Raw genomic sequence first — 21,265 nt, 5'->3', positions numbered from 1 at the left:
CTTGTCCAGATGCCTTCTTAATGCTTGGGTTATTTAAACAACACAGCAATAAAAGTCACATTGAACTGTCAGGTTTAAGATGTACTTTCCTCATTCTGTTTTTTTTTTTTTTTTATATCCCAGGAGAATAAAAAAATAAATCAGAAACTACAGGACTCCTGCAAGTTTTGTTTACTAGTAAGAGAGTGAATCAGCACGGCATAACAGTGAATTTTCCACCTGGCTACAGGACAATGTTTGCTTGGGAGCTTGATTGTTATAAAAGCAAATGTTTTCAAAATGAAACCAGAACTCTCCCTCTGGGGAATCCCTGTCTGACAGAAGCTCCACACACATCGCTCCGCCTTCCATAACCATTCAGCAAACTCCCAAAATATTGAGAAGTCAGCCTAAAAGTCCTGGAATGCTTTTTTCTTCTCTCTTTTTTTAATTCTTCCTTCTTGCAAGCTCCTGCCTTGCCCACCTTCCCATCACTCCTCAATGCACACACCACCCACCTCTGTCTCCTCTCATTAGCCTGACCCCCCATAATTGTGAACACGTTGAAAAGTCCCAGAACAAGAGTTAAAAAACCTAGCCCTCCAAAACAAGGCTGGCTGCTACTCGAACAGGTAGTCCCTTTTATTCTCACAAGAAATCCATTAAACCAAAGCAAGAACAATGTCTCTTACTGCTGCCTGCGGAAGGCCATGAACTTAATTTTGTGCCCTGCGTACTTGAATAGGGGGCTGTTCACCACCTGCACGGCCGTAGCACCAAGGGCACAAGTGTCTTCTGTACCACACTCAGTAATGCAATACTATAGGCCTGCAAGTTCATCGTCATCTGCGGAGACTCAGCTGAAAAGCCTTCGCTACACAAGCAAAAATACCTTAGATAACTTCAGCACAGGTGGGACTAACATAAGAAAGAACTGCAAAAGTCTCAGGAGTTAGTTCTAAGACTCATTCAAACAAAAAAGCAGATTAAAATCATAAACCAAACTGAGCCTGAGCAAGCTTTACGTCTGAGTGTTTGTTCTCACAAGATGAAGGTCACATACGCGTCTTCCCCCACCACCTCCCTCTGACAACAACCGTGACCTTGAATGTTGCTTCCCCTGGTAACAGATCCTCAGTAAATGAAATGCCTCTTCCGTCTGTCCATGTTACAGCATGTGAGAATACATGGAAATAAAAATAAAGCACCTGTTGCTTTTACAAACATGAGTAAATCACCCAGCTGACCCCCGAACAGCACCGAGCCAGCAGCAACGGGTCCGCAGGAAACTGGGAAGCACCCAGCTTATTAATTCCTATAATCACATCATCGGGAAACAGGTATTTACAAGATGACATGGCCAAGTCTTCTGAAATAAAATGTCTCAGGTTCGTTTGGACAGCAGCATATTCCCCATTACCCACGGTTACTGACAGAGCTGGAAAAGAATCGGAACTTCTGCTAACTTCCCTGTTTGAGACACAGCACCTTCCAAGCTCTGCAAATGAGTTTGTGAGCTTGCTTTCCCCATGAAGAAAGTCTAGAAATGCTGTTTGGCGTTACCAAAGGCTTTAAGTTTCGCTGTTTCTTGCCAAGACAGCAAAATTCCAAGTGCCGGCGCCTCAAGCGCAGACTTTGGTGGAACAGATGAGCAGATGACAGAAATATCACCAACGCAAGTCAAGCGCAGCATGGCGAAAAGACAGAAGGTATCCAGTGATACTTGTTGAAATGTAAATGGCTTAACTCTCTCCTCATTACATTATATCACGCACAAGCCTGAGCTTACCCCAGTGAAAATGCAGCTGGAAAACAGAGTTCAAACAGTCTGATCAGCAGTGAAGAGCTGGAAAGCAGCATTCATCCAAACAAGGATATCGTATGAACACAACTCAAGAACACATCTCCATTTAGAATTTTGAACGGCACGTCAAACGACTCATTAAAATAAAAACAAGCGCCACATTTTAAAATGAGGAATAAATCTTCAGAAGTCATCAATCTGCTTATCTTTCCGAAACACTTGACACTATGTCTAAATAGACGAGGCAATAGCAATTACTCACTCAGCTCGAGTTTCAAGCAATCAAGAGCTCCTTTCAGGGAAACATAGGGAGACAACAAAAGCAAACTCATTGCTTGTAAACCTTCAAAACTGAAAACAGCAGTAACTGCAGAGAAAGAACATAAACACCACAAAAGTCTGTACTTACTGGAAAGGACCGTCGTGAGGAAGATGTAGTCAGAGAAAGAAATGAGTCCACATTCTCCAAGCGCATAGAATATGCTGTCCTCATCTGCAAACTTCTCTCGCTCCTGGGATAACTTCTATTTATTAATCCAACCCGCACCCCAAAAAGAGAAAATAAAGCAATCAATTAAATAGAGACATGGAAGGCTCCATTTGTATCCTCCCCACCAACAAGCCATTCCATATACACACTCCCCCCACCATCTCTGTTCATATTCAGTGGACCTTTTCCAGCCTTCAAACCTGTGAGGAGCACTCTGCAAAGACCAGGGCTCCCCCATCTCAAACAAGGGATAAGGAATTGCACAATAGTAACTTGCTGTTGTTTCAGCCGAGCTGAAACACTGATAAAATTACGGCCATTTGGCTTAAAAGTGCCTGAATCTTGGAGAGATTAGTCTTAGGAAAATCAGATTTTTTTCGTATAGGATCCAAAAAGGATTATTTCATATTTCGCTAAGAGCATTTTAGTGATAGTCTGTGGTAGCGGTAGCCAAGAAAGAACCGTTTCACATCAAGTATGATCAAAGTTATCAAAAACGTGAAGATACCAGAAGCATGTGAATCAGGCTCACTAGGAGGAGCCAGGACCAATACCAACCTCAATCTCTCTTGTTCTTTTTTAGCATCTTGCTTAATAGAAAAACACCACGTGTTTCATCAGCTAATGCCCCTTACTAAGCTAAAACTCCAAGTCCCTTTGATGCACTGAAGCTTCAAAGACTGAAAAGGATCCATAAAACTGTTAGGAAATCCACACTGGTGACCCGTTGTAAGGACACAGCGGTAGGAGGCACACGCACACATTAAGAACAGAGGAGAGGAGGCGTGGATGAGGTTATTCCACAGACACCAGGCCATGCAAGCACAGGAGCACAGTGAAAAGCGAGGGCTGCGTTTAGGAACGGTTTTAGGAAAAACCACCGACAAACACCACCACACGAGGGTCCAGCTGCACAACTGTCCCCCACCGTTACCTCTGTCTAGCGGAGATCCCATCATATACAAGACAAAGGAAAGAAAACCGGTTAATGGACAATAAAAATCAGCAGGCAAAACATCACATGGAGTCGAACAGTTAAGGCTTGCGAAGAGCAAGGAGAGTTCTGAAGCAACCAGGCGGTTGCTTTGCCCAAGGAGACGTCCCAGCAAGACCCAGGTCTACAGCTGATGGCCCCCGCTTTGGGAAGAACTCACCATTGTATGGGACTGCAGAGTGGGGATGAGCTCAGCTAATAATTTAGATGAAAATTTAACCTGTACCTGGCTCGGAAACCACAAGAAAACAGACAAAAATCATCAAGTCAGCCCCCTAAAAAATACGGTTTCCAAGAAAACAAAAAGTTCAGCTTTACCAATCAAATAAAACTCTTCCCAGCAGCTCTGCCTTGACTATCTGGGAGCATCAGGAATTTAATAAGAGGCAAATGACTAACAGCAGACAGCACACTAATGGCATTTGTTTCTTTCCAAATAACACCTGTTTACGCTCACAGAATACCGGGTCCAAGTATCATTTACTGGAAAAAAAAACACCACACAACAAACCAGATTTTGCTTCCTTTCCCATCAAGATGGACCCGAAGCAACATTACTGTGATGCTTAACTTAAGGACAGATAAACCATGCCTGGTTTGCCTTTCAACCCAAAGGAGGATTTGTGGAAAAAGCAGGTTTCTGCATCTCACCTGCTGCTGTGATTTATTGCCTCTCCTCCCACCGCCCGTCTTTAGCAGCATTTATCATAGACTACCTATTAGCGTCCCACTTCATCCGCTCCAAGGATCCCACAAAAAAAGTTCCAGAGGTTGGCTTTATTAATTTTCATGGGTTTCTTTGCTGGCACTTAAAATTCACAGTCAGCATCAAACAGCTCAATATGTTCCTCATACGCTGAAAAACGCAGCCATAGACTAACCATAGAAAAAGATATTAATCGCTCTCTGAAACACAAAGGTTTAAATGGATGGGGAGGAGAGGCATTTAGTCATCTGCATCTTGGAGCAAACAAAAGTAAAGATCTGTTATTACTTATTCTAAACAAGCACCTGCTTCTCAGAAACCTGGGGAAGGGGAACATGTGCTGGGAGCTAATGGGAAAGGGAACTTCTGCCAATCTTCACAGAAGATGATAACAACTGACCCGGTCAATAGGATTTTTCAGGTTCCCAGCACTAGGAGGACAGGAGGTCAAAACAATTCACGACTCTCCCATTTATTTTCTGCTGGCTCACCGAGAAGCTACGTGTTTGGTTGCTTTAAGTACGGGAAAGGCGGGGAGCATCCTTCTCAGGGGTCGTTCCCCACCATTAAACACTGTTCTACACAGTTACATCATGAACCCCGAGGAGAAAGATGTAAAGTAGTAATTAAAAAGAAAAGAAAAAAAATCTACCTACTTTCCAAAGCAAAACGTGGACGGCTGCGATCCCTCCAAATTCAAAGAGGAGAAACCCCAAACCAGCCCTAACACCTAAACCCACCGCCCACAGACCACTGGTTTATTTCCACATCCTACTCACACTCTCTCATCCCTTCCAGACAGAAAGGTAACGCATGGGATGAGAAAAATGCAGGCAAAAACATCTTACAAGCTTTCACCCTCTTTTAGAGACGAGGCATCTGCACAAATCCACGCAATTCCAGGCCAACTTTCACGTTTCGCACCCTTTTGTATCTGAACACCAGATAATTCTCAAAATGCTCCATTAAAACAGTTGAATGTCTTCCACTTAACAGTTTCTTCTCTCTGTTAAAGCCATTCCCAAAACCAGAGTAATCGATTAAGATCATTCAGCACATTCGAAACTGAGCATCTAAGGAGCGAGCAAGCACAGGAACCAGTTCACAAGTCTGATGTACTTTGTACTCAAGCAGTAGATTCATATTAAACAAGCGGACAAGCGAGCAAGCATCCAAATTAACACGTCAAGAGAAAAAGAAACCCAAGTGTACCATTGCTTTCAGCACAAGCACGGCTGTGGAAGTTCAGTGAGAAGCCGCCATACAGTCTCAGTGGAATAAAACTTGTTTTTACAGGCATTCAGGCAGGTTATTTTACAACACCAGACATGGACAACAAAGCTGGTTTGCTCTTTTCCAGCTCAGGCTCCAAGCCCAACAAACAGCACCAGAACATAGGGTGAATGTACCAATAGCAGCGACCAACCTCCCCCGGACCCATGTGCTCCGAAAAGAACCCAAGTATTTCATGCCATCCGCAGGCAACTCCCTGGACTCGTGTTCCAGGGCTGCAAGCAAAGCACATGAACATATATCACAAACTTCACATATTCTGTCCCAAAACTGATGCACTGCTGGAGCCAAGTCCATGGTACAGCTCCCAGGTAACGAAGGATTTTGGGGGGAAAACCAAAACAAAGCAAACCCCACGGATTCCTTCCATTCCTTGGCAAACATTACCTTTATCTGGGATTTTAAACAAGTTCTCCCAGGGCTGAGCAAAGAGTGTAACATGGGAATAATACAAATCTGAGGAAAAGCTGCATTCAGGATGCCTTTGCTGCAAAGGCAGAGCTGGACACAAGGTGTTGGTGTTTGCATTCCTAAAGCGTGTTTGGAAAAGCTTTACCAGCTAAACCCTTGCAGCTCCACTTCATTGTGCATTTCAGAAACTACTTAACGAGCAGCATTTCATTTGCCGCTTTGGGAAAAACACATTGCTGGTAAATCGCTGAGAAGTCAACTGTGTTCCAATCTGGAGGAGAAAATATACTTGCTTGGCACATTTATTCACATAACTTATGTTTCAACATCACCTTTGTGCTTATATACACCAGAGCTTCAGGAATTCACCAGCCTTATGTGACCACTCCACAGTGACTTACAACAAAATAAATACCCAAGTCCATGCAAGATCATGAGTATTTCTCCATAGCCATCTTCTGTTGACAAATGTCATCGGACTCAGTTTGTTCCTTCTTCAAATAAACACTTTAAGGTTACTAATTTTGTGGAAGCAAATACGAACCCATGAACATTTCCGACAGTGAGGTCCCCTTGCTGCAAAGCCATTCTCTTCCAGTCCCAACTGACCACCTTCAGTCATGCAAACCGTTTAAAAGACATCTACTAATACATTTATTTTAGGGTTAGCGGTAGGCATATAGGAAAAGAAGTTAAAATGTTGCATGTTCAGTGGTAAAAAGGAATATTCTCTTTTTTACAGTAGGAGTTTAAAAATATCTATCTGTGTTTGCCTAACATAGACGTGTTTTATCCTTGTTTCTGAGTTTTCTGGCTTCAGAAGGCAAAGATGACCCTCCATATTATTACAATTTTGGGATGTGTGTCTCTTCACAAACTAAATCTCTCTAAGAAGAGAGAAAAACCCTTAAAAACGCCAGTGAAAACCGCAGCCGGCTACAGTAACTAAAATACTAATGCTTTGAACTCCATCTGCATCCAAATGCTGAACTGGAAGCTCCGAAATGAGGGAGGTTGTCACGAGGGACGTTTCATGACACCGCAGGCTGGCACCTCGCTACCTACCATTAAGAACGCTGAAATACAGCAATAAAAAGGCTTTCAAAAATCAGATTCATGCCTTTCAGCCTAGACGTTCAAAAGCCCTTGAAGGAACAAGAGGTAGGGGAGGTCCCTCCATGCTATGAAACAAGGACAAAAAACCAGACTTGGGGGAGAACTGAGGGACCCAGTTGTTAGAACTTGCTTTATAACACAGATGTCAAATAAGCCACTTTAGATGCCTGGGATTCTTTGTATATCACTTTTTATTTGCCACTAAATAAGAAAAAGTGTTTAAGGTTGTGATGGAATGAGCACAAGGGCTTTCTGCAACTCACAAAGCTCTTTTTGCAGTGAAGTTCACAGTGTCGTTTGTAGATAATTTACTACAAAGTCTACATAGCAACACAGGCAAACAGAGATTCCGCATGGCAAACCCTGCTGAGAAAACGCTGAGAATGTACTGTTGGCAGACAAATATTGCCGCTTATCACCTTTCAGGAGTATAATTTAATAAAGAGTATTTTAAAACCTTCAATTTGAGTGTTATTTTGTCTGTATATAAACACGGGGCCAAAAAATACAGACTGGACATCAGTGAAGCTCTTCTGCATGCTCTGTCCCTCTGAATTTGGACACGTACCAACTGGGCTGCAATGATTACTAGAGGTGGTCTCTTGAGACTGGAAAGAGAAACCTGCATTCCCTCCTTCCAGCAAGGCCGGAAATATTAATCACCTTTAAAACAAACGGCACCTGAAACGCAAGGCCAGCATTCTGTACGACCCTTCGCAGGCAGCAAACCTCTCATGCAAGGGAGAAACCCCTGCTGGAAAAGCAAATCGGAAATGTGTCGGAAAAGGGACAGTCTACACTGCTGCTCGGTCCTCTGCAGGGCAAGGAAATCACGGTGTGGAGGATCACAGCGGCTTTCCCCACAGAAATGTGGTGGGGGAGGATTCAAATGAGGTCCTTGATGGCTTGAATCACACTTGGAAAACGAGTTGACTTTCGGCACCTTGGAATTTAAATGGCTGTTCGGGCCTCTGGATGGGAAGCGTGGATACTGCTTTCCCTCGCCTCAGCCTGCATTACTGAGATCAACTCATCATGTTGATAAAACACGCTGCTCATTTTCCCTGATAAAAACTCCAGTGTGAAAGCACACAGGGAAAACAATTCTGTCCAGAAAGCAAGTATTGAACATTGGCTCAGACAACGAGGTCAGGGCCAAACACTCAGCTCTAATCACCCACCAGATGAGAAGGGGGTTTGGGGGAAAAAAAGTGCATGTAATCATGCAATTAGAGCTTGACATCATGATTGCAAATGCTTAAGGAACCAAATTAAGACACAGGTAGAAATGCTGCCGTTTCCTTTCACTCCCTGACTCCTGCCTTCTTCACCTGCTTCTCCCATCCAGATGGGTCCTTCGTCTGTAGTCGGTGAGGTCGAGCATCCCTTGAAACGTTCCCTCCCACCTGCTCCATCCATCTATCCATCCATCCTTCTTCCCTCTCCCCACCAACTCTGTCGCCAAAGGACAGAGTTTTCGGAGCTCTGTTTTGTGTCGCTTCAGTATGAAGCGTTAATCTAGTGCCAGCAAAACTATCAAAGAAACTAAAGCAAAAAATGAATCCATAAACCACTTTCTAATTAAAGGAGCGCACACACCCATTTACGGGCACTTTGTCACCAAGATGCTTATTTTTTGCTGACTTCCCCTATAGGTTTCATTAACATCACGAAGCTACAGGGCAAACAAAGCATTTAGAGTACATTTCCCTTTTTACTTACTAAGCAACTTCCCTCCGCTATCTAGTTCCTTTCTCCAGAAACCACCTTGGGAACTAGCCCCTCAGTTCCAGAAGGACAGGGAACTGCTGGAGAGAGTCCAGCGCAGCCACCAAGATGCTGAAGGGAGTGGAGCATCTCCCGTGTGAGGAAAGGCTGAGGGAGCTGGGGCTCTGGAGCTGGAGGAGACTGAGGGGTGACTCATTCATGGGGATCAATATGGAAAGGGGGAGTGTCAGGAGGATGGAGCCAGGCTCTTCTCGGTGACAAACAGTGATAGGACAAGGGGCAATGGGTTCAAACTGGAACACAGGAGGTTTCATTTAAATTTGAGAAGAAACTTGTTCCTGGTGAGGGTGGCAGAGCCTGGCCCAGGCTGCCCAGGGAGGTTGTGGAGTCTCCTTCTCTGCAGACATTCAAACCCGCCTGGACACCTTCCTGTGTAACCTCATCTGGGTGTTCCTGCTCCATGGGGGGATTGCACTGGAGGAGCTTTCCAGGGCCCTTCCAACCCCTGACATTCTGGGATTCTGAATATCTTCATCTAAATATCTTCATCCTAAAATATTCTTTAACATAGTTCATCCTTCATAGTTCTGTAACTGGGAAAACTCAAGAAAGGCTGCAAAAAATAACCTTCCCAAACTCATACACATCGCAATAGCTGATGTTTCCTCACAGCATTTGGCCTTTCTCACAGAACAAAAGTAACCCTGCGGCCTTGGGCAGAAAATCCAGAGTCAGCCTACCGCAGTGTCAGCAAACTGCAAAATTAGTCAGAAATTAGTCGGAAACCTCAAAGGACACAATGAAATTAGGAGGACGATGCTTGAGCTTTGCTCAAAGATGTTCCCATTACTCAAGCCATGTATTAATGCTTACCCTGAGGACTTCGCTCTTAACAAGCTGAATTTGAGTATGTGGAAATAAATCCTTTAGGCTGAGGATCAAGGAAAGGATTCAGGATTACTTATTAGAGGAGCAGGGCTGAGCGTACACTGTCCCTTTTACATGAAAAGTGCGTATTATGAGGTCTGAAGCACAAAGTAATTAAAGCACATGCTGTCTGCTTTGTACCTGCCAGAAATCCTGGTGGAAGGGGAGAGGGTTAGAAAAGGGAAGAAAAGGAGGTAATGCTTGGTTACATCAACAACAAAACCAAACTGCAATTAGAATAAAGATACAAATATCAGAGATATTAGTAGCTGGAAGAAACACCCGCCAGGCACCTAGAAACCAGAATGAAAGAGGACATGCAGCAACCAGAGCACTTTAGTAGCCTGCCCAACGAGCCCTGTGAAAACGAGCAACAGAATTAGTGGTACAAAAAGATCCCAGCAAGTAGAGCTCTGTCAAAACTAAAATACACCACGAACGTTTGGTACAGGCGGTAGGGAAGGACAAAGCGTGTTCCATACGCGGACATACAGTAACCCAGGTGTCCACTGGGATGTTTGTGCACCATGCGTTTTCCTGTGTTAGAAGAAATTAAGTATTTTCTTCGATGAAATTTTTATTCAAAACAAGCCAAGAGAAGAATTTGCCATTTGGCATCTGCATAGTTCCCAATGAACAGGGAAGAGCAGTGAGGAACACAAGAGTAACTAAAATCTGGAAACCAAAGCATGTGGGAGTCACGTTTGGCTGGGACAAAAAAGCTACTGAGCAAACCCAAACCTACAGATACCGCTGTCAGCAAAGAAAGTCAAGAAAAGACAAATCACTGTAGCTCGGCCCAGATTTGCTGATTATCTGTAACAAACAGCACCTCTGCTTGCTTCCACAAAGGCTCACGGGCAAGAATAATCTCCCAGAGGTTCATTAAGACACTTTTGGGGACAGCGGAGGAACTTTTATATAGTTTATTATCTATGTGAGAAGATGCTTTCTGGTTATTATGTGAAAAACGACCTGCACTGAGATCAGATGCCAAAGGAATGTGAAGAAGGAGATCTGCAATTAGAGACGCTCCAGGACTGCTGAATGCTTCAAGGTATCTCCTATCAAGCCATAAGCTCGACTCAACAGCTCAAACTGCTGACAATGGGGACTCATTTACTCCCAACACTCTTAAACAGACAATCATAGAATCATTTTGGTTGGAAGAGACCCTCAAGATCATTGAGTCCAACCATTAACTCGACACAGTCACTAAACCATGCCCCTAAAGACTCTATAGACATTGTCAGGAACTCATACAGCAGGATTTGGAGGACTCCTCCCCTGTTTTCATTGTGTCTAAGCTGGAGAAAAGACTGAGTATCCTTCTCAGTTAACGGGCTCAGTCAATCAACTGCATTAGTACAGTGGAAGCAAATTTCAGATGTTTTACTGTCCCTTACAGAAACCATCTGAAGTATTTTCCTTTCTCTTCACTTTGCTGTTGCTCTGCATTACTCTATGGCATCTCCAAACATCTAGAGATGTAAATATAAATGCTGGCAGGAAATACTTAATCCATAAATGTAATTAGAGGGCATTGGAAGCCTGTGTAATTACTTACTGCAGCAATGGTAGCAGGAGGGTAAGCTGCCGCTGGTAGCTCGAAGGCTTTCTTTCTTATTAAGCAGTGGCAAGAAATTTTCCCCACAGGAAAACAAAAAGAGCAAGTCAAGTATATTTTTTATTAAACTAATAAGCCATCTAGAGTGTTGTGTAGTTTGTTTTTTTACCTAAATAGTCTAGAGGTGTTTTAAAAGCACTGCAGCTTACCTTCGGTGTAAGCACCCACCACATTGATTTTCTGCCTCTGTTCCCACCTTTCCCCATGTTCCACCGCTGAAATCTCAGCTGTGGGACTCCTGGGAGCTCCTCCGGGCCGGGCACCACAAAGGATCCAAGGGACAGGGACCAAATTGCTCTGAACAGGGTGGATCTGCAACTCACGCTTAGATGAGCGCCACTAAAAGCATCACTGCGTCTCTTCTTTGAGAGATTAAACTCATCAGTCATTAATGTATCAGCCAAAAAAACCAAACATCAAGTAAACAGGAAGGGTACAGAAAAAGAAAATGTTAACCAAAATCCGTGTTAGAACTTACGTAACATTAATGAAGCTTACGCCACATCACTTGTGCTAAGAGACACAGTTAGTAGAAGCACATTTCCACTCTCCTCTTGCTAAGCAAGATGCAGGCAAAGAGTGATGAAATAGCCCCGTGCCTCAGTTTGCAAATCAGATGTGCAAAGAACATTTCCATGTCGCTCTCAAAAGCGCCCTTTCCTAAGCCCTAACGAGCATTAAGCACCAGGGGAATGGCACATCATAAATTAAACAGGACTTCCCCTCCTAACCAGAGTGTGCATTTCAAGATGGTAGATGAGAGAAGGGACAACAGGAGAGATTCCTCCCACAGATGGGTTAAAAAAGCATTCGCTTTCCCACAATCAAAATGCAAGAGGAAGAACGAGACATGGGAGCAGATGAGTAGTCGTGGTCTGGACATCTTCATACCACCACACCCTGAGCTACGCATTAGACGGTGTCTCTGTTCACATCAGTCTTTTGTTCAGGCTCAACATGAACACTTGGAAATGTCTGCAGCCTGATTAACAGATACATATTTTTTTCCTACTCTGAATTTATAGTCATCCATGTCTCTTTTTCCTCTTCTGCACTCGGCCCAGCAGCAGGTCAAAGACACGATGAGCTCATGTTGGCAAACCGATCTGGCCAGGGGACTTTGCTGGATGAATGTCTCCAGGGTTTTTGGTCTTACAATGAGTGAAGAAAAAGCATTTTGGTTCAAATTACAGAAGCATTGTTCTCATTAATAAGGCAATAACATTTACCTCCCTCTGCATCAAACTCTATAAATTAGCATGAGGAAGGAGGAGAGGGAAAAAAACCACAACACAAACAAAACCAGGTATTGTCTTCTCACCATAGCGTTCAATCACAAGCACAGCAAGATGCTTCAGAAACCTGATACAGTTACAATGCAGAGGCACATCACTCCATAAAATTCTTTAGCAAGACCAGTCCCAACCACCATAGGACAGCCAATTAGTTGTTTTGACAGTAGTTTTATGCAAATAGAATTGGTTCTGCAAAAAGAGCAGCTTATGCATCTCCTTACTAACGCAGCAGCATTTAAATCTCAAACATGCGTGCTCAAAATCCACACTGATACTAAAAAAAAAGTCCTGTGATATGTAATTAAAATCCAACTAACTGCACAGCTGGTTCTATTCTTTTTGCCATATCTCTTTCTAAATTGTTCCTTGCATGCAATCCTGGGTATATGTCTCTGCTTGGAACTAAAATCAGTTCTCTTTCCCACTCTTCAGCCAGGATCTACCCTGCAGATCATCAGTACTTTCCAGTACCGCGGTTTGCTCGTGTCTGGCCGCTCACATACTCCTCTCACCTTAAAAACAAGAAGGAAATTTCCAGTGAGCAAGTCTATTACTTTTTGATCACAAGTCCCCTTACCCCTGTGTGACATTGGGAAGGATGCTCAGGGGAACGACGGACCTCTTGCCCTTTTGCTTGAGGTCGTCAGCTCTGCCAACGCACAAAGGGGAGGCACCAGAAAGCCGACTCCAGGTAGAGGAACACGAGAGGAATACGTAGTTGGCAACGGAAAAGAAGGAAGAGATGTACAAGTACTTTTATCCTCAGGTGCCGCTATGCAAGTGAAACTCGAATGAGTAGGGGGCAGCTCAGACGGTGCTTGATGCATAAAGACCGTGTTGGTTTTTTAAACTGAAACCCAAAGCAAGCAATAAAATGAGAACACGATGCTATCAGACAGATCAATCTGTTGTCAGGTTCTTTCATTACCAAGGGGGAGCCAAGGCCAACCTATTTTATCATCTCTTCAAATGATCCTCTCACCTGGACATCAGCACTACTCCAACAGCCACACTCAGATTCTGTCAGTCCTAAATGTCTTTAAGCAAACAGCCAAGCAAACAAGAACCTCTATTTCTTCATTTTCAACAGCGCAAACTCCTCCTACGGTGTTATTAGACTGTGGAAAAAATAGGTCCGAGGAGAAGATAGCCATCGAGTCCATTGCAGTACCCTAAATCTGCTGCCTCGCTCCCAGACTACCCAAACCACAGACAGAGACATCCAAGTGCAGCATCAGCACCTGTAAGTTACATAAAGAAGCAATTTCACTCTGCTACAGGTCAGAGTGAAAGGTGGTTGGTGCGAAAAGTGACTGCTGTCCACCCTCCAGGCGTTCACCGCGCTGAGTGGCAAGATCGTGAGAGCGTGGATGACGACGTACAGTTGAGCACGGTACTGCAAACACCGACTGACATTGAAGTGCTGGAGCGAGTCCAGAGAAGAGCAACAAGACTGGGGAAGGGACTTGAACACAAGCCCTATCTGGAAAGGCTGAGGGAGCTGGGCTTGTTTAGTCTGGAGAAGAGGAGGCTTAGAGATGAGCTCAGCACTCTCTAGAACGACCTGAAGGGCAGTTCTAGCCAGGTGGGGATTGGGCTCTTCTCCCAGGCAGTCAGCAATAGGACAAGGGGGCATGGGCTTCAACTCTGCCAGGGGAAACTGAGGCTGGAAATTAGAAAGCAATTCTGTGCAGAGAGAGTGGTCAGGCACTGGAATGGCTGCCCAGGGAGGTGTTGGACTCACCAGCCCCAGAAGTTTTTAAACCGAGATTGGACATGGCACTTAGTGCCATGATCTGGTCAATGGACTGGAGTTGGACCAAGGGTTGGACTTGGTGATCTCTGAGGTCTTTTCCAACCCAGTCCATTCTGTGATTCTGTGTCTGTGGGTTTTCAACCCCCAGTCACGGCCTCTGTCACGTTGAAACGTGCTGCAATTGAAGCCCTCAGTGCTGAGGGGCAGAGGAACAGAAAGCTGCGCTCAGCCAAGGGATTGCCTTTGGATCTTTTGTCCGACGCGATAGGAACCGGCTGCAGAGCATGCAGGGACAGAGGAACAATTAGCAAAAATAGCATGGGATTCAGCATTTCCTCCCCACAAACAAGTCTTCTTTATGTGAAGCCTTGGGAATGAGTGTGATAGCTTGACAAGATCAAGTGATGAAAGTGAGCAGACGCAAAACAGACTGACAAACTAGAGCGAGAAACATTAGATATTTCACAAAGAATATATGTACTTTTCTATTTCTTTGGGGATTTTTTTTTGAACCCTGACAAGCAGACATGAGTTTGCGTCAGAGGGAGAAGAAAACAAGTGTTCACAACATGCTTCACAGTTTTATGCGTCAAAACTAACTGCCAAAATACTACTTCCCAATTGTCTGTTTTCAAGCCCAACCTCGCTCTGCTGCCTGGGCAACCAGAACACTCGTATGCCACTGGCACCTGGGGTCCCTGTCACCTCACCACTTCCTGGCTTTACCTTTCCCTACTAACCACAAAACAAGAGGAGGAACTGCATGTGTTCAGCCCACGCTGTGTTTACATAAAGCTTTAAATGCACTTTTTCCCCAGGATCGAGGTTTTCTGGAAATGCCCGACACTATGTGTCAGGCACATCGCTCAGCAATGAAGTGAGATCAGATATTCCTTTCCCTTTGGAAAAACAGAAGCTTTGTTTACAGATGATGCTGATGAAATTAAAATATCACTAAAAGCTGGAGCACCACTACGTGATATGATGGAAAATTAACGAACCTGTAGTTATCTGCATCAAGAAGTCAATATGAGGTGCTAGTCCTAGGGCCAAAGCTGCGTTCACCGTGCTCCTCCACACCAATGGGATTAACGGTGTGGTTAATTGAGTCTCTGATTTCCATAGTAAAAGGGAGGATGCTCCGTAGTTCCACTTAGGCAGGCAGACAAGACCATGCTCAACGTTTTACCAACACACACTGTGTCAGCACAAACATCCAGAACCGTCGTGTACCGTGTAGGAAGGACCTGGGCTTCAAAAGGGGAATGGAATAAGGTTGTTTGATGGGGGGGGGATATAGATATTGGGGATGTAGATAAAAACACAGGAGCGTCTCCTTCCTTTAGGAACCTGTAGATAAGCCTGGAAGGGAAAGGTCAAGCGAGTTTCCCCTGATATGGCATAATTTATGGCAGTCTCAAACAGCCATAAAGAAGCAGCACAGAAACATGATTACGACCCATAATTTCCATGCTTACCAGTATATAAGAAGAGGCAATATTTCATCTGCAAACACTCAGATAAGACCCCTTTAAAAAACTATCAATCAGTCATTCTGGAAAAAGGACTGCAATGCTACTAAACAACAAAAAGCTCAGAAAAGAATATTTTAAATACTTCATTTAACTTTTACCCAGACACAGGTAATAACTAAAGGACTCTAGGTTAAAAAAGCCATACACGCTTAATAGTCTAATGCGCTCACCTTCCCATCATAGCGTTTCACTATAAACTGATCCAGGCCCAGGTCTGAAAGACAAAAAGAAAAAGATAGTTTAAAAACCAAAGGTCTTCGAGGGTAAGAGTAAACATTTTGAGGGGTCTCTGTTCCAGGATTAGAAGATAAAACGCACTGTCTGAACGACACCTGTAGAAAGCATAACGATGACATGGTTTTCCTTGCTTCATGCATTTTGTAATCTGTATTTTGATCTTGAAAGACAAACAAACTTGTGGTATTGGAGAAGAAAAGCTCTTTGTAGCAGGGGCAGCAAGAGCACAGTTCCCAGCACCTCTCGAGAGCCTCAAATACCCACCCCAAAGCACAACTCTTCTGCTCTATTACCTGGCAAACATTTTGCCCACGATCCTCCATGTAAATACAGGTTCATAAAACTCTTAACGTCTTAAGTGCCACCTCTTGAACAACTTGCAAATGGGATCACAAAGATTAATTGGGATATTTCCATATAAATCCAAAGAGTTGTTCTTATTTTAGTATAAAATTGATCCTAAATAGATTTCCAAGGAGATGATTTGTAGTTGGATTCATACAAAGGTGAGTGCTTTAAGGCATGTGGAGGGGTAATTTCTATTAGCAAATTCAGTTTCTCATACCATCACAATGTGCTTTTTCTATCTTGAAGAGGAGAGGGAAACATAATCCCAGCACCTGCAGAGTTAAGGCACAGAGCTCTCAATCAAATCCGCAACGCCCGGCAGGCTACACGTACACTGACGAACGCACATATAAGCAAAATGACAAAGATATTTGGGAAGATGGATTATCGGAGCTTTGCAATCCAAAGTGGGGAAGATGTGCCCTGAGAGGAGATGAAGCAGAACTCAAATCAAGCACTTGCAGTAATTTGGGAGAGCACAGGCCAATTTTTGGCTCGCTGAAGAATTAAAACCCCTCCTCAGCACTACATCCCGTGCATTTTCTGTCACTGTTTATGATAATTATCATACTCTTATTTCAATTTAAATTAGAAAAAAGATGGAAAACAAGCAAAATAAAACCTCTCCCATGCCTGCTGTGTCACTTGCTTGTGCAGGAGGATAATAAAACCCTTCCCATCTACTGGAAAGGGTTCATAATGGTTACAGTGCAGCAAATGGAGTTATTAATGGCTGCAGGGTGACCCCCTCGACCTTTCTGAGCCAAAGCAACTAAAACTCCTCCATCACCAATCTCAAAGGTCGAAGCGATTGTCAGAGGGCTTCCCGCATTTATGCATATTCAAGCCAGAAAGTGGCTTCTCAATATTTTGTGCGCCTGACAATAGAGTGCAAACTGCATATTCATACACATTTTCAGAATTTAATCATCTTCTGAACATTGTCCTCCTTAAGATTGGGGGTATAAAAGTTGAAGAGTAAGTATTGTCACATTTAGAGGCACAATTCGTTTAATAAATGTGCTTATTTTACCAGAGACGCATTATCTGGTCTGAGCTCCCCCCTGCCCATCCGTCTGGATGCGGAGCGCTAAGCTGAGCTTGGCTTACGCCCACGTGTCATAATAAAGTCATTTCTCAAGCACACCTCCTGTTGCCATGCCAGGAAATGGTGCTGCAAGACAGATCCCTGACAGCCCGATGTTGCACACATACTCACAGAACGCTAAAAAAGGACACGGGTTAAAAATAGCAAGTGAAAATATGTCTTCATGGCATCCCCCCCGCTCCCCAGCTGGACACAGCTACTGGGAAATGAAATGGGTTTCAGAAGAGACCCAAAATGAATGGATGCTCGTGTAGACAAACAGCAAGAAAAGATGAACTAACAACTGCTTTACATACATATAAAATAAATACTATATATATTACTAAATATAGATAGCAAATATGTGATGTGTAATAAATAAATATACGAGTCTGAATGTACCTAGAGAAAAGTTATTAAAAACAGCCAAATAGCAGCTAAAAAGGCAGAATACTGGTATCTATACTAAAGGACAAGGCTACTGTTGTAAACCTCGTGTTCTCCACAGGTGTAACGTGAGGTGACGGGGTATGGTTGGATTGGACTAAAAAGCATCACGAGAGTTAACAGCAATAAATTACAATAGCGACACACAAGCAAAAGAAAAGCGCACAGGTGAAATTGGGAGGTTTGAATTCAGGGCAGTTGGCTTCCAGACCGCGGTTTGGTCCGGCCTCATTCCCCCAAGCACGGAGATGTTTGCTTCCATGTGTTTCCTCGATTGCTGTGGCACGTATTGAAAAGATACAGAAAAATAAAGCACCTGGGTAAGTGGAGACAACTCCTGCGAGGAACAGAGCGACGGACCTTGACTTACATATGGCTTTTCTGCTGCATTCAAACCTTCAGGCTGGGTGTAGAAGTTGCCAGGTCTGTCCTCAAACTTAAGAGCCCCAAGCATTTCGTTGTTGTATTTGCTGAAGAAATGGCTTCCAACACCACAGCAATTACAGAAATGCAGTTATAATTACCTATATCGCATCAGCTGCCTCTGACACGAGCCCATCTGACGAGAAGCAAAACAGATAACCTTGGTTTACACATCTCTGGGAGATCAGAGAGAGACATTCGTATGAAAACACAGCACAAGAATTAGCTGCTTGGCCTTTTTTCACGTCACTGTTACCAGTGTTACCTGTTGCAAGCACAAACTTCTCAGTTCCCATCAGTGTTCTATGCCCACTCTTTCTCCCGGTCATGCACAACTACATCCCCTCCGCTCTGCTGCATTAACTAAGCTACACGCTTAAATCCCTCTATAAAATTCCCCTTACAACAGCTCCTGACAGAATAAGCCAATTCAAAACCTTATAAAGGGCATTTATATGTTCAAGGCATACTGTTTCACTCGATACATTTTTCTTTTCCCAACACAGTTTATTTTCATTTTACGGACGTGCTTTACCACAAGTCTTTAATCTTCAAAGTTGACAGAAGGAAATCAAGAAACAAGAGGTTGCCTGATGCCTCTGTTCTTTCTTTGCATTACATTACAAAGAAAAAAGGCTTCTCCTCCAAGACTTCACAATAGGAATTGAGCATTTGTGTGGGCTGGCGAGCTAATGGAAACACTGCACGACCGAGAACAACCACAGTGGAACAAGGAAAGGAAAGAATGTTGGTTATTACATCTCTGTTATTCAAAAGGCAGCGTGCTAAGCTAAAGCTACCACAGGACCGTCTGTTAGCGATACACTCATAAAACAAATATCCCCTAGCTGGGCTATTGCTGATGAGCTGCAGGAATGCAAGCTAATAGGCATGTTTAATAGTAAAAAAAGAGTTTTTTCACCTTTCACTGAAGAGCTTGGGCTGAAATGCTGCTCTCTCAGACATGGATTAAAAGATTTTCTTCAAGAGAGACAGCACTGAAATCCAGCAATGGTTTCAGAAGAACACCTGGCTGTTTCACTAAACCTTTGGGCCCAATAGCTTGTTTACCATAGCTAGTTTACTTGGGATCTTTGAGTACCACTAGTGGAGTGCCTCAGGGGTCAGTACTGGGGCCAATATTATTCAATATATTCATTAACGATTTGGATGAGGGAATTGAGTGTACTATCAGCAAGTTTGCTGATGACACTAAGCTGGGAGGAGTGGCTGACACGCCAGAAGGCTGTGCTGCCATCCAGCGGGACCTGGACAGGCTGGAGAGTTGGGCAGGGAATAACCTGATGAAATTTAACAAGGGCAAGTGTAGAGTCCTGCATCTGGGCAGGAACAACCCCAGGTTCCAGTATAGGTTGGGGAATGACCTATTAGAGAGCAGTGTAGGGGAAAGGGACCTGGGGGGTCCTGGTGGACAACAGGATGACCATGAGCCAGCACTGGGCCCTTGTGGCCAGGAAGGCCAATGGCATCCTCGGGTGTATTACAAGGGGGGTGGTCAGTAGATCGAGAGAGGTCCTCCTTCCCCTCTACTCCGCCCTGGTGAGACCCCATCTGGAATATTGTGTCCAGTTGTGGCCTTTCAGTTCCAGAAGGACAGGGAACTGCTGGAGAGGGTCCAGTGTAGGGCAACAAAGATGATCAAGGGAGTGGAGCATCTCCCTTATGAAGAAAGGCTGAGGGAGCTGGGTCTCTTTAGTTTGGAGAAGAGGAGACTGAGGGGTGACCTTATTAATGTTTATGAAAATATAAAGGGTGAGTGCCATGAGAATGGAGCCAGGCTCTTCTCAGTGGCAAACAATGATAGGACAAGGAGTAATGGGATCAACCTGGAACACAAGAGGTTCCACTTAAATTTGAGAAAAAACTTCTTCATGGTGAGGGTGACAGAGTCTGGACCAGGCTGCTCAGTAAGGTTGTGGAATCTCCTACTCTGGAGACATTCAAAGCCCGCCTGGACACATTCCTGTGCGACCTCACCTAGGCGTTCTTGCTCCAGCAGGGGGATTGGACTAGATGATCTTTCGAGGTCCCTTCCAATCCCAAACATACTGTGATACTGTGATCACACCTGCAAATTCTGATAGCACCTCAAGCACAATCATGGTACCAAAAGAAACGCCAGCACTGCCGAGGAGTCGCTGCACGAGCGGCATCGCTGTGTTATTTCAGATGAGACTGACACCGCTCACTTGGCAATAATAAGAATAAAGGCCGCCACTCCTATTCGTGGGATCGAACTTTCGCAGCACTCTAAAAATAATAATGTTTCAAAATAAATCCAAATGACTCGCTGCCTGCCACAATGGGGAAAAGAGGCTGTTCAACAGGAGAACCATATCTTTCGTGTTTATTTCTTCCTCTTTGGCCTGGGGAGGATGTTTTAATGGAGGAATAATTATTTATGTCAAGGAAAAAAAACACAGAATAACTTGCTGTTACTCTTCTTCAGCTCGAATTAAATCTAAAGTCAAATGTGTATTATATTTCTATTGATTAACGAAAAGACACTTGATAATTATCTAAATTACTGAGCTCTTCATGTTATCCTGTAAAAAACAAAAAGAGGCAAGCTATGGACAGCAGACCACAGGTCGCAGTTTTAAAAAACATTTAACGAATGAGCTTCCAGAAGAACAATTATATTACACCAAGAACACAGCTGAGATCAATTAGAAACAACCATGATTTCCTCTGGGATGCCAGAGGATGGAAAAACCTTTTCAACTCCCCTCAGTCTTCATACCCTTGTCAGATATTTCCCATTATCTGGGTTACGTTTACTCACCATCTGCTTTTCCTTTCCCCTCACTTGATAGATGACATGGACTTTTTTTCTTGCAAGTAGAGGAGCAAAAGGGCTAATTACCGAGATTGAAGAAAAACCTGCTTATTAACCATGCACACACCGCGCTGCGTTACAGGAGGAGAAGGTGCTGGACCAGGTTTTCCCCTATAGAGCTGTAACTCAGCTTCTCATTTTTGTATGAGTATCCCCCCCTCAATTGCCAGTGTCATCTGCAAGCACACAGTGAGTTGCCTGC

General features: G+C 43.9%; 1 protein-coding gene across 3 annotated transcripts in view; it reads right to left on the bottom strand.

The window, feature by feature from the left end:
* Positions 1-21,265, bottom strand: part of MICU1 (mitochondrial calcium uptake 1) — a 97,085-nt gene that overhangs the window by 38,816 nt on the left and 37,004 nt on the right. For 2 of the 3 annotated variants that reach the window (XM_065843265.2, XM_065843264.2), the window contains 3 exons: positions 15,832-15,875; positions 3,428-3,493; positions 2,193-2,307 (listed from right to left, as the gene is read on the bottom strand). In XM_065843265.2, coding sequence (XP_065699337.1) covers positions 2,193-2,307; positions 3,428-3,493; positions 15,832-15,875 — 225 coding nt within the window. The remainder of the gene's footprint in view (positions 1-2,192; positions 2,308-3,427; positions 3,494-15,831; positions 15,876-21,265) is intronic. The other variant, XM_065843267.2, reaches the window with a different exon arrangement.

This window comes from Patagioenas fasciata, chromosome 8 (genome assembly GCF_037038585.1).
Source record: "Patagioenas fasciata isolate bPatFas1 chromosome 8, bPatFas1.hap1, whole genome shotgun sequence".
In the NCBI taxonomy this organism is placed as follows: Eukaryota; Metazoa; Chordata; class Aves; order Columbiformes; family Columbidae; genus Patagioenas; species Patagioenas fasciata.
Note: the sequence above shows the minus strand (reverse complement) of the source record. Positions and strands in the feature narration are given on the sequence as shown.